This window comes from Beta vulgaris, chromosome 2 (assembly GCF_026745355.1).
Source record: "Beta vulgaris subsp. vulgaris cultivar EL10 chromosome 2, EL10.2, whole genome shotgun sequence".
NCBI classification, from domain to species: domain Eukaryota; kingdom Viridiplantae; phylum Streptophyta; class Magnoliopsida; order Caryophyllales; family Amaranthaceae; genus Beta; species Beta vulgaris.
The window spans coordinates 48,721,831-48,738,844 of NC_079203.1; the positions used below are offsets into that span (position 1 = coordinate 48,721,831).

The following is a 17,014-nucleotide window of genomic DNA, read 5'->3' on the forward strand; positions in this document are numbered from 1 at the left end:
AAAGAATTTCTTGGTGATAGATTAATGGCGAGAATTGAACCAGTCCATGAAGAAGAAGGACAGTTGCTGAGTTTTGAGGTGGAGGAGAGAGAAGGAAATTGGCAGGAAAATGGATATATCGCTGTGAAATGAAGTGTAGCTTCCATGGAAGTGGATGTTTAACTTTTTTTTTTGTTGTTGTTGATGATTTTCTCTCTCCTCTGAAAAAGGTTAGTTTTAGATAGTAATGGAGTAAAGGAGAGAGAAGTCTTATCCAACTGAAGAAGATGAAGCAAATAGGATTATCTAATGCTCTGTAAAAATCTGATGAGACTCACGAGTAACTCTTTATAATTATAAAAAGTAACCTCTAATTCAGTAAAAGTAACCTCTTACAATGACACTTACAAGTAAAAGTAACCTCTTATAATTATAAAAAGTAACCACTATTCACTGTAGAAGTAACCCTTCATAATTACAAAAGTAACCCCTCATAATTACTAAAAGTAACTTCTATTTACGTTAGAAGTAACCCCTTATAATTAAAAAGTAACTCCTAATTTCAATAAAAGTAACCCCTTATAATTACAAAAGTAACACCTACTTTTAGTAGAAGTAACTCCTTAACATTACAAAAAGTAACCCCTAGTTATAGTAAAAGTAATCCCCTTACCGTTACAAAAAGTAACTTACACTTTCAATAAAAGTAACCCCTATTTATAATAAAAGTAATCCCTATTTACAAAAAAAGTAACCCCCTTATAGATACAAAAAGTAACCTATACTTTCAGTAAAAGTAACTCATTAGCATTATAAAAAGTAATCCTTAGTGTCAGTAAAATAACCCCTTAGTATTCGATAAAGTAATCTCTAATTCACTAAAAGTAACACTTTAGCATTGAAAAGCAACGCGTTTTACTTTTTATGAATAAATGAGATTACTTTATATATATAACGGGGATACTTTTTATGAACTAATTAATGGGTTACTTGTACCTTTCTTATGATTACTTTCTATAAACATTTCAAGCTATTATATAATAATTAGAGTTACTTTTGCGAACATATGAGGTTACTCGAACAAATAAATAAGGTTACTCAAACATGTAATTAGGGTTACTTTTATTAACTAATGAGGTTACTTTTATAATATAATGAGTCATTTGAAAATATATATGAGGGTTACTTGTAAAATAAATGGGTTACTCGTATGATAAAATAAGTGTACAAATAATAATAGTTACTTATTATGAAGTAATGGGTTCTTCGTATCATAAAATAAGGTTACAAATAATAAGCGTTACACGTACATTCAGATATGGTTATCCGAAAACGGATTCACGCTTTGGCTTTTTTTAAAAGGGACACGAGCATCATTATAAGGCATAGCTTGGACTTATTATTAGATGACCACATCCTTATTTATCAATGTCTTTTTTTTTTTGAAAGAGAAATTTCATTAATTGAAGGCCAAACGGCATCTACAATAGATATTAAAGAAAAACAAGATACAATTAAACAAGGTTAAATCAAATTCGTTTCGAAGAAACTATAATGAACCAGATCGAACAATACAGCGCAGCCCCCTTGTATTTGCTGAATCAAACAGCTATTGATGAGGAAGTCTATCATTCTGACATAGTTTGGGAAGAGTCTTCTTGATCGAGCCATGTTAACCGCATCCGAGATTCCAATACCTTCATGTTGAGTTTTGAACTTCAACCAACAAGAACAATTTCTCATACCTAAAAACAAAACAACCACACTCACAACTCCCATAGAGGAGAAGGAGATCTCCACAACAAAGACTAAAAACCCCATAACAGGGTTTGAAGAAATCTCATAAAGAGATACTGATTTATTCAACAAAACAAGAAAATAAACTAAAAACTGAAAATAAAAGGAAAAAGGGGGCTTACCATGGATGAAATCATCCATGGCAGCCCCTAACTGATTATTTATCAATGTCTTAATGGTAAAATTCTAGAGGAAATAAGAGGAGAGAGAAAATAGGAAAAAAAGGGGAAATAAGAGGAGAGAGAAAATGAGGCAAAAAATAGGAAAAATGAGAGACATTAAAGAGAAAAAAAAAGAGAAAAAGAAAGAGTTTAAAAAAATGAGAGAAATGAGAGGAGAGAGAAAATGAGGCAAAAAATAGGAAAAATGAGAGACATTAAAGAGAAAAAAAAAGAGAAAAAGAAAGAGTTTAAAAAAATGAGAGAAAGGGGGGCGTGCGTGAGAGAAGGGGAATTAATGGTAAAATTCTAGAGGAAATAAGAGGAGAGATAAAATAGGGAAAAAAAATAAGGGAAATGAGAGGAGAGAGAAAATGAGGCAAAAAAAAATAAAATATGAAAGACATATCAAAGAGAAAAAAAAAATAAAAAAAAATACTGTAGTTAAAAAAAAAAATGAGAGAAAAGGGGGGAGGGGGTGTGCATGAGAAAGGAAAGAGAGTAGTGAGAGGAAAGGGGTGGCCACACCATTAGTTGAAGGTGTGGCCCGCCTCATATAAAAGTTTGTGAATATGTTATAATATGAAAGTGTGTAACAGTTACAACAGATGCATGAAGAAAGGAATTAATAAATGATGACTTTGAGCAAAACAAGAATCAAGAATGAAGTCTAAGTTTATATGTTCCTTAGAATAGTTACTTTATATACAAATGTAATATGCTTGAACTAGGCGACATGCTATGTGCTAAATATAGAAATATAAAATTAGTATAATTATTATTTTCTTAGAGTTAAGGAAATAAATAATTGTATTAATATTATATGTCTATATAAAAAGGAAATTAGTTTTTGAAATAAGATAAAAGATTTTCATAAAAAATGTTTTAGAAAAGAATTTTATAAAAAACGTGTTTTTAGAATAGAATTTTATACAAACGTGTTTTATGATCGAAAAGAAGTTTATAAAAACGTGTTTTAGAAAAGAATTTCAGAAAAACGTGTTTTAAGAAAACAAGTAAAATAGTTTTCTAAAAAGATTTGGAAAATACTTTTTGATAAAAACAGAATTTGAGTTGAAAAGAAAATCTAATATGGAAAACTTATCTTTTTGAGATTAAAGATAAAGATGGAAAAAGATAAGTTTGTTTTTCTAAAAAGAGAATTATATCCCTTAAATTAAGGATTAAAAGATACTCCCTCTGTTTTTTTTTTATCATTCTCACTTTCTCTGTGCACGTCTCCCAATGCACTTCTTTGAACTTAAATATCTTTTATGATATATTAGTAAAAATTATAATGATTGAATATTAATAATGTATTAATTGAGACGATTCAAACAAGACCCCACATGACTATATTTTTTCTTATAGATTGAAAACAATTGAGAAGATTCTCTCTAAGTATGAATAGTGCCAAGATTCTAAGTGAGAAAGATAAAAAAAAACAGAGGGAATATCTTTGAAGGATGGTCGTCCAAACCATGTCCTATAAAAGGGTTTTATAATTCACTTTTAGATCTCACATTTTCAGAGAGAAAAACCGGAAATATTAAGAGTTGAAAACAGTTTCCTAAGGCACAGAGCATAGCACTGTTCGAGTCAGTTTAAGTAACTATTCAACGATTGTAATTGTTCTCGAAATTGCTTGACTAAGAAGCACACAATTGAGGATCGTTTTCTTTCTGTAATTTCACCATTATAGAGAGTATCAACACTTAGAGTTAAGTGTTGGGGTCACTACTAGAGTTAGTAGTGAGGGAAATCTTATTGTATCAAGAGGTTGATATTTTAGGATTTAAAGAAATAAAAGAGTTTTTATTTCTTGTGGATGTAGATCTCAAAGGTGAGATTGAACCACATTATATCTTGAGTTTGAGTATTGATTTAATATAGTTTTAGTTTTAATTTTCGCAAAAACTCAAAACAGAAATTTACGAGCGTTTCACACAGTGTCTGGCACTATGCAATAACAGAGATTTTGCGAAAATCGATCAAATTTCGTCACTCAATTCAACCCCCCTCTTGAGTGTCACCTTGTGTTCCAACACACACAAAATTAAAAGTTTCAAATAAATGCTCGTCAAACTCTTTTTGTATCAATGTCGTCAATTGACACATAAATCATTGATAAACTTTATGTTTCAATGACTTTTGAATATCTTACTAGCTAATATCTGCTTAAGTCAAGCTTACTTCGATCATCTGATTTTTACTTTTCTAAATGAATTACTATGCGTTAGATATATATATTTTTTTTTATCGATTAAACTTGATTTTTTTAAGGAGGATTAAAATTGATTTTTACTTCTCAAAACTCACTTTTTCTAATAGAAAGTAAAATTTGTTGATTTACGATGTTGGCTCATATGCAAGTATTCCCTCTTACCAATCAAAACTAGCTTTTATTGATAGAACTACGTTTTTACAGATTAAAAACAAGATTTTTTTAGGAATATATCAAGGTAATAGAGCATTTATTTTATGGGAATATACCTCACTAAAGTTTTTTGTGGGGATACACCAACCTAAATTTAAGTTTTGTTAAATAGGTAACAAAAACACTATTTTCGCGCGAGAAAGCCAAATTTACAGCCTTTGACTTGTTAGGAACTCGTGAGTGAGCCACGAGGAAGTTGGAGGAAAATGAATGTACGTAATAGAAGCAATTGAATATCACGCACAATACAAAGTGTAATTAAGCAAGTCAAAGGTCGAAAATTTGACTTTCTCGTCAGAAATAGTGTTTTTGGAACCTTTTAACAACACTTAAATTTAGGTTCTTTTAGCCCCACAAAAAAATGTAGTGAGGTATATCCTACAAAATGCTATAATACCCTAGTTTATCCTAAAAAAAAAATTCTAAAAACAATGATTTTTGGTAAATTAAAAAAGTATTTGTTGGAATTGACCTGCATGGCCTCATTATTAAGGGTGAGCACAACCGGATACCCGGTACAATTTCATAGACCTGGACCCAGACCCGGACCCAGTGGGTATTAAAAATCTGGAATTGGTCAAACCGGGTCCTAAATTTTTGGACACAAACCCGAACCCGGTGGGTACCAGGTCCAGAACTGGGTACCCAATTGTAAGTTTAACAACATAATAAAGATGGGCCAATTGAGCTATAAAAATTTTTTAAAAAAATTAAATGGGCCTAAAGGCCTACTAAGTACTAACTTTTTACTTAAAAACTATTATCGTATTACCAATTCTATATGGGTATGTGAAAAAAACCAATTCTAAGTACCGGGTACCCGAACCTAGACCCGCTCCAACCGGGTACCTAGACCTGGAACCGGTCAAACTGGGTACCCACCAGGTACCGGGTCAGACAAAATTCTACCCAGAATTGGAACCAGATGCAACTGGGTCCAATTTTTTGGACCCAGACCCGGACCCGACTGGACCGAGACTGGGTCCGGACCCGACGGGTCCATACCGGGTCTGGGTACCCGGAATTTCTGCTCACCCCTACTCATTATATTGTATAATCTATAAAAAGAACACTATTTCCTTCAAAATTATATAGTTATTGGCACTTGAGACTAATTTGAGATGACCCATAACTAACATGGATGAGATTATTACGAGTTAATTGAAAATTTGAATCGCCTAATTAGATCAGTGAAATTAAATATGAGATTGGACTGTTTTCTTATTGTTAATTAAATGGTGAGAATATCTTACTTTGGAGCACCAATGAGATATTTTTAATATGGACATTCATAATTATTCTATACTAGTGATGGATAGTCCTACTATTAGAAGATATTTATGATGAATTATAAATGGTAAAATAGAAGTTTTCCATATGACATTGATCTTAATTAAGCTAGCTTTACTACATATGTCATTTTATGAATTATGATAATGACTTCTATACTTAAATTCCATTGATCATTTGATGAAAAGATGTATCATGGAAATCACTCAAGAATTTAAGCTACTTAGGCTATGTTTAGTTCACCTGAAATTTTCTGATCTGAACTTATCTGATCTGATCTGAACTTATTTTTTCTGATCTGATCTGATCTAAACTTATTTTTTCTGAACTGATCTGATTACAAGATCTTATCTTTTAGATTTCTCTCAATATATAAGAAAAAATATAGTCATGTGGGATCTTGTTTGATTCGTCTCAATGAGTACTTTATTAATATTCAATTATTATAATTTTTACTAATATGTAATGAAAGATATTTAATAGTAAAAATAAGTTTTAAAACTGACAGATCTGATCTGATCTGAATTTATTTTTTCTGATCTGATCTGGTCTGATCTGATTAGATCTGAAATAAGCAAAAATAAGGTGAACTGAACATAGCCTTAGACTTTAGTAAGCTACGTTATACTAGAATTAGATATATATAGGAGACTTTGGTGGCACATACAAGAGTTTCTAGTGATTACAAAACCTATAATTATTGGCATATGCTTTTACTAAACTTGAATTAATGTATGTCATATTTGCTAACGAGTAGTATATTATATGTGCTTTTACTGTCTATGCAAGGAGAAGTTTAATCACTGCCTAATTAAAGCAAAAGGGGACCAACTCCTATCGTTCTCAAATTTTTGTTTGGAGTCCCAATTCCCACGGCAAGTCGGCAACTATTGCAAGCAAGTTCTTTGGCTTGTTTTCCTTTTTTTTCCCTAGCTAACACTGAGGCTTCTTTTAGTTGGACAAAAGATGTTTCCAATAAAACATATTTTTTCTGAAAAAAATATTTCAAAAGGAAAATAAACACAATGGTAGTATAGTTTTCATTAGTTTTGTTCACATGAAATCTTAATGAGAAGAGGGAAGATGAAGAACAGAGATAGAAGAAAAAGGTAATTAGGTAAGGAATGAGGGGAAATGTGACATTTATTCTTTGAAATTATTTTCATATATAGATTTTTGGGAGAACTAAATTTCATCCATAAGAAATCAAATAAAGAAAATGGAAATACCAATTTTCCTATTAAATAGTCAAACATTAATCTCTAAATTACTCCTAATACTTAACAATTGTTATACATATCATTCGGACGAAATTCATAGATATTACTCCATTCGTCTCAAAATATAGTTTCCGATTCTATTTTCTCAGGGAATTAAGGTAAGTAGAATCTAGGAGGGATAACAATGATTTTAGGAGAGAGAATAGAGAATAATTGGTGAAAGAGCATTAATTGTAACACTTGCGTTGAATAAACAAAGCAAAAAAAAAATTCAAGAAGCAAATAAATGATGGGGACACGATTTTTTCTAGACAAATTACGGAAAATGTGGAACTAAATATAGAAACAATAACTATATTTTGGGACACTCAAAATGGAAATGGGAACTATATTTTGGAACGGATCGGAGGGAGTAATTGTTAATTTTATGATGTTTTATCTGGAAAAGAGATTGTCCCTCTGTCCCAAAATAGTTTTCGTATTCCATTTTGGGTGTCCCAAAATGTTTTTCCCGTTTTCCTTGTTTCCATTTTGAATATAACTTTTTACTTTCTCTCCACCTTTTCACATAAGTTTTTGATACCCTCATTTATTTTTCCTTCAATCTCATTGGTTGGCTATAAGAAAAAAAAAATTAATATCTCTTTCCTCTTTTCACATGCTCACCCATTTAATGTTCTAATTCTCTTTCACTTTTTTATGGCAATAATTCTAAAAAATACAACAACTCTCAATGCAAATACATAATAATCATGATTTTCTTAATTCCCGTACCCAAAGTGAAACGGGAATTATAAAATGAAATAGAGGAAGTAATGATTTATGAATGAATTTTCTAACATGCTCTTGCTACGTTAAGTGATGATGATATAAACGTATCAAATTAAGAATGTGGCAAATTTCAAACATTGGGATTATAAGGACAACAAATACAAGTGATCATAATAAATACCTAATTATTTTTGCCTATAGTAAGTTCTTCAACATGGTAGGAAAAGGATTTCATAATAAATATAGTTGATTAGGAGAACAAAATATTCTACTTTAGAGAAAATAAATTATTAAAAGAGACGGTCTAATTTTAATATAAAAGTAGACCTAGTAACTAAATGGATTAAACTAGTCACCAAAAGAAATTAACCTAATTGCTAATTCTCTTTTTAATATTGGGATTACCATTGCTAATTTAAATTTAAAAGTAGTCAGTTTCTTACAAGACAAACTCTTCATAAAATATCCATAAAATAAAACAAATTAAATTTATCGAATCAAAACTGTCTATAGATCTATCCGATTCAATAATCAATCCCTTGAAATGGAGAGTGATAATCAATTTGTTAACATTAGAGTTTGTTAGTCATGAGGAGAAAAGAACAAACAATCTTTACCCTATTTTTATAAAACAGGATTAATTACTTCATTATGTTAATTGTTTAATTACAATAACGCGGATATTATTTTTTATCTTTAAAAGAGAGGGGCAAACCCCTAAACAAAAACAAGAACAAGAAAACAAGAAAGAGAAAATAAAGATACCTAGACAAAGATAACGCCCATATTATGATATTATGCATATGTATAATTACTGATGCAACTTGCAAGGCCTATTATTGGATTAAGGGAAAAGTCTCCAACTACTCATGCACTGAGGGCCTTATTTTCCCTGTGTTTGGAGGCTGCGTATTTGGTATCCTTGCAAGTTGACTCTTCTAACCTCCGACCACCCCATAATTTGTCTCGACTTTCCTCTCTTGCGAGTCACACCAAGTTGACTCTTCTATACCTCAATTAGGGATGGCCAAATGCACATAAACATTTGTATGTGCTCCCTATAAATCAATAATTGGGCCACTCTTGACAACACCTTGGGACCCACTGATTTATCAAGGCAAAGTAACAATAAATAGGAAAAACATAATTTTAAGAAAAAAAAAGTTAGGAAATTTATTTTAAATAAGTCAATTTTTGCTCGGTCTTCCTAAAATAAGTTATAATTTTGGATTATTTGTAACTAAGTTAAGCTTATATGATTGTTATCTTCTATGGAGTTTAAATTGTTTGTGATCTGTTTAGTAGGTTACATGTGACGTGTTTTACAATGTGATTGGTTCGCTTTTTTGCCTTTCATATCCTTAATTTTTTATTATGTTTTTTTGGCATAAATATTAAAAAAAAAACTCCTCCGACCCCATTAGCTTTGTCTCTCCTCCCCCTCTAGGCCATCTCTCTCCTCAATTCCCTTCTCCACCGCCCTCTTATCCGCCTCTCACCATCTATCTCCTCAACGTCATCAACTTCCATAACAACCTCCCCGTGGGGCCTGTCCCTCGACAATTGTCCTTATGTGTCTGCTTCACCACTTTCGATGTTTTCTCCAACCGCCTCTCGGAAATGATCTCGCCGTCCATCATGAATCGCACTGGGACGTGCCCTTACTTTAATGCCACGTCGTTTCTACGAGACAAAGAGTTTTATGGGTACCCCCTCCCTTGAGTCCTTCAAAAGCAAAAGGTTTTCTCTAATGGTGATTGTTGTGACTAGGATTGAAAGCGGGCTTTTGAGCCTTGTTGTTAGCTTTACTATTAGGGTTTCAGGTGGTGGGTTGGGTGGTAGGAGATAGGATTTAAGGTAGTGGGTTGGGTGGTGGGTGAATTGGGTGGTTATGGTGGGTGTTTTGATTGGCGGTTTGTGGGTGGTAATGCTAGTGGGTTGAGTGGTGGTTGTTGGAAGGAGGTGGTGGGTAAGAATTGATGAACATCTTGCTCAACATTTGAAATTATATTTTACTTTGAAGTGACCAAAGAATCTTCCATTAACGTCATGTTGTATTGATGACATAAAAGATTGTCCCTTCACTATCAATTGTTTTATACCAAAGAAAAAGTCCCTTCATTGCTCTCTCAAAGTGCCAAAACTTTTACGTTAAGGATATTCGAATTCGAGCCAATATATTTTCCACTACCCATTAATTTCGATACTTTGGTAATTTGTATGGTCTCTAAGTAGAGCTACCAATTGCATATTTGCATAACGAGAGCAAAAATCCTAATCTTTCCTTTTCTCTCTCGCGTCCCCTTTCCTCCTTTTTTTCCTTCTGCGTCTGTGAAGGGCTAACATGGATGTTCTCATCCATGGCAAGGACCTTTTTTTTTTTGACGGGGGCAAGGTCCGTTTCCATTCTTGTTTTCACTTTTTAATTACTTTATTTTCTTGTTTTGTTGAATAAATTAGTCTCTCCTTATGAGAATTTCTTAAATCTTGCTATGTGGATTTTTTGTCTCTATCGTGGAGGTTTATTTCTCCCTTATGGAGTTATGGGAGATATGGGTCTTGTTTATTTGTTTGTGGGTATGAGAAACTATTCTCATTGGTCAAAGTTCAAGACTATCAACATGAAGGTATTAGAAACTCGATCACGATCAATATTGTTAGATCAAGAATGTTATTCTCCAAACTATGTCAGAATGATAGACTGATCTAAAAATAGTAGTGGCAAGATTCAGAAAATACAAGGAGTCTGTGCTACTTTGGTCGATCTGATTCATTATAATTTTACCCAAGACGAGATTGATCTAATCTTGTTTGATTGTCTTTTGTTTTTTGTTAATACCTAATGTAGATGACGTTTGACCTTCAATTACTTAAATTTCTCTTTTAAAAAATAATAAAAATTGCATAACTAGAGCTACGAACTTAAATTTCAATTAAAATCTAAAACACCCGTTATGATTTGCCTATATAATCTCTTACTACTTCATAAATTTATCTCATACCAAGTGAAGATTACTCCCTAAACTTAAGGACTACTATGAGAAAATTTCCGCTGATGTGATTTTATGTTGTTTAATATTGATAATTTTCCAAAACTGATGATCACCTCCCACCAAGATAATAAATGCTTGCCCCCTAGTTTTGTTTCATTCTTCCCTTATTGGATATTAAGAATTTACCATAAATTTGATGCCAAGTATATGTCAACATCTTGCTCAACCAATTATGGACCTTGATTACGACATGTCAACTTCAGTTTAGATCATTTATTGAGGGACTAATACCCAACCCAGTATCTATTAGCTGATGAAAGTATCATGATGTGTCCTCATATGAAGAAGAAAGTACATTTTTATACAGCTAGGCGCTAGCTGATAACCTTTTTTTTTTGGTGCATTCATGACCAAACCAACTACTTGGAAAAACTATATTTCGTCACTAATTCACTATGTTCAAATTAAGTTTGCATAAAAAATAAAAAAACTATGTCCAAATTAATAAGCTTTGTGCCCTTTACATGGGTAGCCTTTAGTTAGTATAAGATCCTCTCGATCTAACGGGTCATTGGTCCAATATGGGTCTGAAATGGATCATTAGGATTTTTATTATTTTCAATACCCTTAATATATACTCCGAACTTTTTTTATATATATAACACGACGTTCGTGCTAAGTTCAACTATTAATACTTATTATTGAATGAGGTAATAAATTCTACCTCAAGAAAATACTACTTGAATAATTTCAATTCAAAAATTTACTACACAAGACTATTAAATACTTCAAAGATGCCCACTATCATATACTTACTTCAGTATATAACAATAATATTAAAAAAAATCATTTGCTAATTCTCCTTAATTTCATCATATAAATTTATTTACTAGAGAATATAGACTTATAATTTTGAGTTGATTAATTGCATTTTGCAATATCAATGTTTTTTGTTGGAAAAAATTTATTAATGGTCTATGGAACCCGAACACAATTCAACAACATTTTCACCCAAACCTGACCCAGATCGATTAGGTTTGAAAATTTTGGACTGAGAGCATTAAAAATGGGACGGTTCCAACCGAGTGTGAGTTCCTACTGGTACATATTACATGTAGAACTTTTTTTCAAGTTTTGATAAATAACGAGACATTTGAAAAGAAAAATAGAGGATTTATGATAACAAGCCAACACAGACTGAAACAAAAACATGTCAATTTTGTTTGTAATACATATAATGATTACTTTAAAACCATATTATTAAGACATGTTGAAAACTATGTTTAATTACTATGATAACATCATCAATTATCGTTTTTCTGGTGAACTATGATGATACCATCAATTATCGCTTTTCTGGTGAAACGTTGACAAAATCACATCAAGAAACAACAAATATATATTTGGTTAAGTAATCAAGCTTTCATTATCACAAATCAAATTTACAAGCGTATAATCTCTTCAAGAGAGGCAAATACTCTAGGAAGGACCCCTCCCAACAAAGAAAAAGGCCTAACAAGGCCTTATACCAAAAAAGTTCAAACCAAACCATATAGTATTTATTATACAAATATATTCAAATATGCTTTTTAATTAGAAATAATGTACGGAAATAAGAGAACATATAGAGTAAAAGTACTTGAAAAAAAGTAGCATATAGAGATTAGATGTAAAATCCATAAAATTTAAAGATTGAAAGAATATGTAAAAAAAAAAAAGGCTCTCCCCCACACATACACACATTTTTTTCTCAACCTTCTTTTACATGATCTTTAATGACATTTTTTATCATTAATTTCTTTATGTATGTTGTAATTAGTAAATTATTTTTAAAAAAAGATTCATAATAACAGTTGGGTCATGAATATGGTGATCAATGTTTTGAATCTTTCACCAATATTGAGTGTAAAGATATAAAAAAATTAACAATGACACCTAAGAGATAAGAATTTCACATTATTCGTATTTCATATACGATTAAATAAAGGATTTTCTTAACTACAATAATACAAACTTTTGCTAGTTCTCTCGCAATAATATAAACTTTTGATTATTTTTTAATAATACAAACTTTACTTCAACATTCCTCTAGTAGGTCAAGTTGACTTGTAACCGGTAAAACAGGTCAAAAAAAAATTACAAAATGATCTTTCTTCGTCCTCCCTCCTCCCCCAACTTCCCACCCACCTAAACCACCTCAGCTTGTTACCTTCTACAATAAGTTAACAACCGGTATTGTCCTACTACCGGAGGAATTTTGATCAAAAGTTTGTATTATTAAAAAATAATTAAAAGTTTGTATTAGTGCGAGAGAACGGGAAAAAGTTTGTATTATCCTTGTTAAAAAATCCTTAAATAAATATACATACAAATTTTCATATGATTAAACTGGTCCAAGTTAAAGGAAATATATATATGTATTCACTCAATTTATCATATGTACATATTCAAGACTAATACAATATGAAACTAACATTACAATATATATTAAATATCCCATTACTAACTTGATATTGACCTCATAAGTCATAATCAATATGATCTTATGAAAATTCTAATATGCATGATTCTACATAGAAGTATAGATATAATTTATAAACGTATAGAAGTATACGTACGTAATACGTTAAACCTAGCCATTACTCCATAGTTAATTACTGATTATTATGATAACTATGAGTTTAAGTAAATGAAGTTGGAGGAGGGTTCCAATTAAGAAGCTCTTCTATCATTTGCAACGCAGCTTTATCTTCTTCACTCATTTCACTTCCTGCTTCTAATAAACTTGAAGAATTAGAAGAAGAAGTTGATAATGGTGAACTTTCTTCATCAATCAAGATACTTGTATTATTATTGGTAGTATTTTCCTTTGATACGATTGCGGATTTTCCAAGTTCAACCCTCATTACCCAGCTCGAGCTAGAACAACTTCCAGCTCTCTTTTGCCATACACCAATGTGAGAATTATCGGTATCGAGTCGAAGACAAGTGAGTGAAGGAGAAGGATCTTTGCAATATTTCTTGAGTTTAGCACTAAGTATCTCTGATAATGTTGAATTAAAAGGTGTTGTTTCTTGGTTATTTGCATTATTAGATTTTGAACCATTGTTAGTACTTGAAGAATGGTTTATTTGATCTCTTGGAAAATTTGTTTTTGCATTTTGACCATTCATTAGTATGGCTGCTTGATCGTATGCTCTTGCTGCTTCTTCTGCTGTTTCAAATGTACCTAACCACACCCTCTTCTTCCTACATTTAACAAGAGCATTTCAATTATTTGGATGTTCAAACTAATCACCATATATATTAGGAGTATTAGAAAAAGGAAACATATAATATATGTCATAAAACGACTAACAAAACTAAAGGAAGTTATACCAAGGATGTCTTGGCCTAGTGGTTAAGATTGAGGTGTTGTGAATGATAAGTCACAGGTTCAAATCCCCCCTCCCCTTCTTTGTACTTTGTACCGCCTTCGTGGCTCATATGGATAAAATTAAAAAAAAAAAAACTAAAGAAAGCTATGTGATCTATGAAACGTCTAAATTCTAATGCACTACAAGTTATATCAAGGAATATTCAAAATGAGCTTTTTATATATATATATAACAATAATAACATCCAGCTAAAATTATAATTCTAGAAAAAATAAACCACATTACCAAAATCTATAACCTAACATAGAATACTATATCATAGATAATAATAATAGTTATACTTCTTTTGTTTCGAAATAAATAAAATATTTTCGGCTTTTTTTATGTGGTAGTGAACTAAAGAATGAACTTACAATAAAGGGTGGCGAATTTCTGAAACCCAAGAGCCCCACTGGCGTTGCCTGACGCCTCTGAACTTCTTTGATGGAAGTACCATGATGAATCTATTATCTAACTATCACTCTCCCCTCCACAACTTCTTACCTCGATTCCTAGGCAAAACAGATGGAACCAACAATAAACATAATTGATATTTCGTGCAGTGAGTTGTTGCAAAGATATACTACTACTCCCTACTACACTCAATTGTAGCCGTACGAGGGAGAAATGAAGTATTTAATAAACACAAGTTAAGACTTAGAGAAAAGTAGTAGTAGTACAGGATATAATATGCTTCTATGAAATGTGAGTTGTCGGTGGAATTATTTATATTATGAGAAATGGGAAGAAAATAAAAGTGATAAAAAAAACTATAGTGTACATTGATGCATTTATATGTTCTACCTGCCCTAATTGAATTTGTGGGTGAAAAATTAACCTTAGTTCATAGCTTTAATTCATAAATCCAAAGTAGTGGAGGGACCCAATGGAAAAGCAAATGATAAATGAAGAGAGCAAAAGGATGTTTTGTTTGATTTGTGTATCGAGCACCACGTAAGGGTATGATGCTTCCATATCTTATTCTTTTAGTGAGTCCACGAGTTTAATATGAGAGGGGTTATTAATTTACTTAGTGAATCTAACCTTTGTTATGAGAATAATGTGCTAACATGCATGGAAGTAATGAAGTATATATATGTTAACTATTAGGATGGAAATATATAATTATATGGAAGTTTAGATTTTAAATGTGGAATCGACTTTTTAATTACCAAGATGAATGTATAAAAGTCTTATATTTCTATATAAAATGAATACTTATATATGTTAACAGGTTTTATGGATAATGTTTAAGAAATGATCGGTTCATATGAATCAATGTAGATGTATAAGATAATATAAATAATATATATTATTAGCAATTTGTATATAATTATGAAATGTTGATTTTATGAAAATATTCATTGTCAGAAATTCAACATCTTACATGATAATACATGTTTTAAATATATATAGAAAAAATATAAGTTTCAAATAGGTTACATATGTAGATATAGTGCAGAAGTAAAAGTGAAGCAACTAAAAAAAAGATAAAGAATATCTATTTTGTTGTTTGATTTTTATCCACTTTATTTTGTGACTACCAATTCTAATATTTTGACCAATGAAATTAATTTACGTACATTTAGAGTAAAGTGTAATAAATAATTTATTCCTTACAGAAGTGAGAATTGAGATAAAGGATTGTATTGTTATGTTGTACTATGATGTGTGCATCTCAGTATTATTTGTCCATGTGTGAATAAGCCCTATAACCATAGAGATTGAATCGAATTTTGGTGGATCATATAACTAGTATTTATCCATATATAGTAAATTTTAAAAGGCATTGTCAATTTAGTTTATCTAACACATGAAATTCTTCTCTTATATGCAAAGCAAAGATCTAATCTCCATGGACCTACATTACCCATTGATCCATCAAATGATCTAAATACAATCACATTTTACATCTTATCATGGGAGCCTCTGAACTTATATATTTCCTCCTTTTTTTTTACTTTCATTGTTTTTCACTTTTGGCAATTTCCTATTTTTACATCGTTTCTATTTTTTGTAATATATTCTCTCTTTCAGGCTCCAACAAATTGGTTTCTTTTTTATCTATCTCTATCTCTATCTCTATCTCTATTTTATTCTTAGTCCTTATGCAAACACAAGTGATGCAAGTAAAAAAAAAAAAAACGAAAGTATATATTAATCCTAAAAACTTTTACGACTTCAAGCCAGGCAACTCATAACCACTCCATCATGCAAGAATCCATCCCCACAACCTAGCAAAACATGCATGAATTTCTACCTTTTTGGTAGATGATAGCTCTCTAAAATCTAGTTTTGCCTAGGCCTTACTATGAGTATGTACAGTTTCTTGTGGAAAACTATACTTCTCGTAATCCACCCATTCAAAGAAACTCTATCATTTTGTAGAAAATGGAATTACATGAGAAACGCTACTTTTAGTTTCATACTAGTTATTACGTCCCGGGTTATGCCCGGCGGGTAAGAAAACATTTCATTTATTAATATCATATATACTTTATAATAATAACACTAAATACAACTTAGCCTAGTGGTCAAGACTTTAGTATATGTACTTGAGGTCTCCAGATCAAACCATATACTACACAATTTCTAAATTTTTTTTATTGTACATGAATTACATGAACTAAAACTCTAAAAGGAGAACGCCACGTGACACAATTTCTCGTTTTTGCATGTCTTTTAATATATTTGTATAGATTACTCCTAAAGTCCTATATTCAATCAAACGGCTACTTATTTTCATCCGCAGTTTGGACTTTGGAGGAGTGCAACAAGCTAGATAGCTAATTAAGTATGACGACATAAGATATAGTCACAATATTGTATGAAGTGTTTTGTTGAGATTTGAGACTTATAATCACAATATTGTATGTATTGTTTTTTTGAGATTTGAGGATTGAGGCCAATAATAAGTTTCTCATATAGCAATTAAATGACCGAGTCATTTATT

The 17,014-nt window shown here is 31.2% G+C and overlaps 1 protein-coding gene across 1 annotated transcript; it reads right to left on the reverse strand.

The window, feature by feature from the left end:
- Window positions 1-13,043: 13,043 nt before the first annotated feature.
- Window positions 13,044-14,797, reverse strand: LOC104908848 (ethylene-responsive transcription factor WIN1). Its single transcript, XM_010698014.4, has 2 exons — window positions 14,436-14,797; window positions 13,044-13,894 (listed from the first exon to the last, which is right to left on the reverse strand). The coding sequence occupies exons 1-2, from the start codon at window positions 14,516-14,518 to the stop codon at window positions 13,327-13,329; spliced, it is 651 nt and encodes a 216-aa protein (XP_010696316.1). The 5' UTR covers window positions 14,519-14,797; the 3' UTR covers window positions 13,044-13,326.
- Between the last annotated feature and the right edge of the window lie 2,217 nt (window positions 14,798-17,014).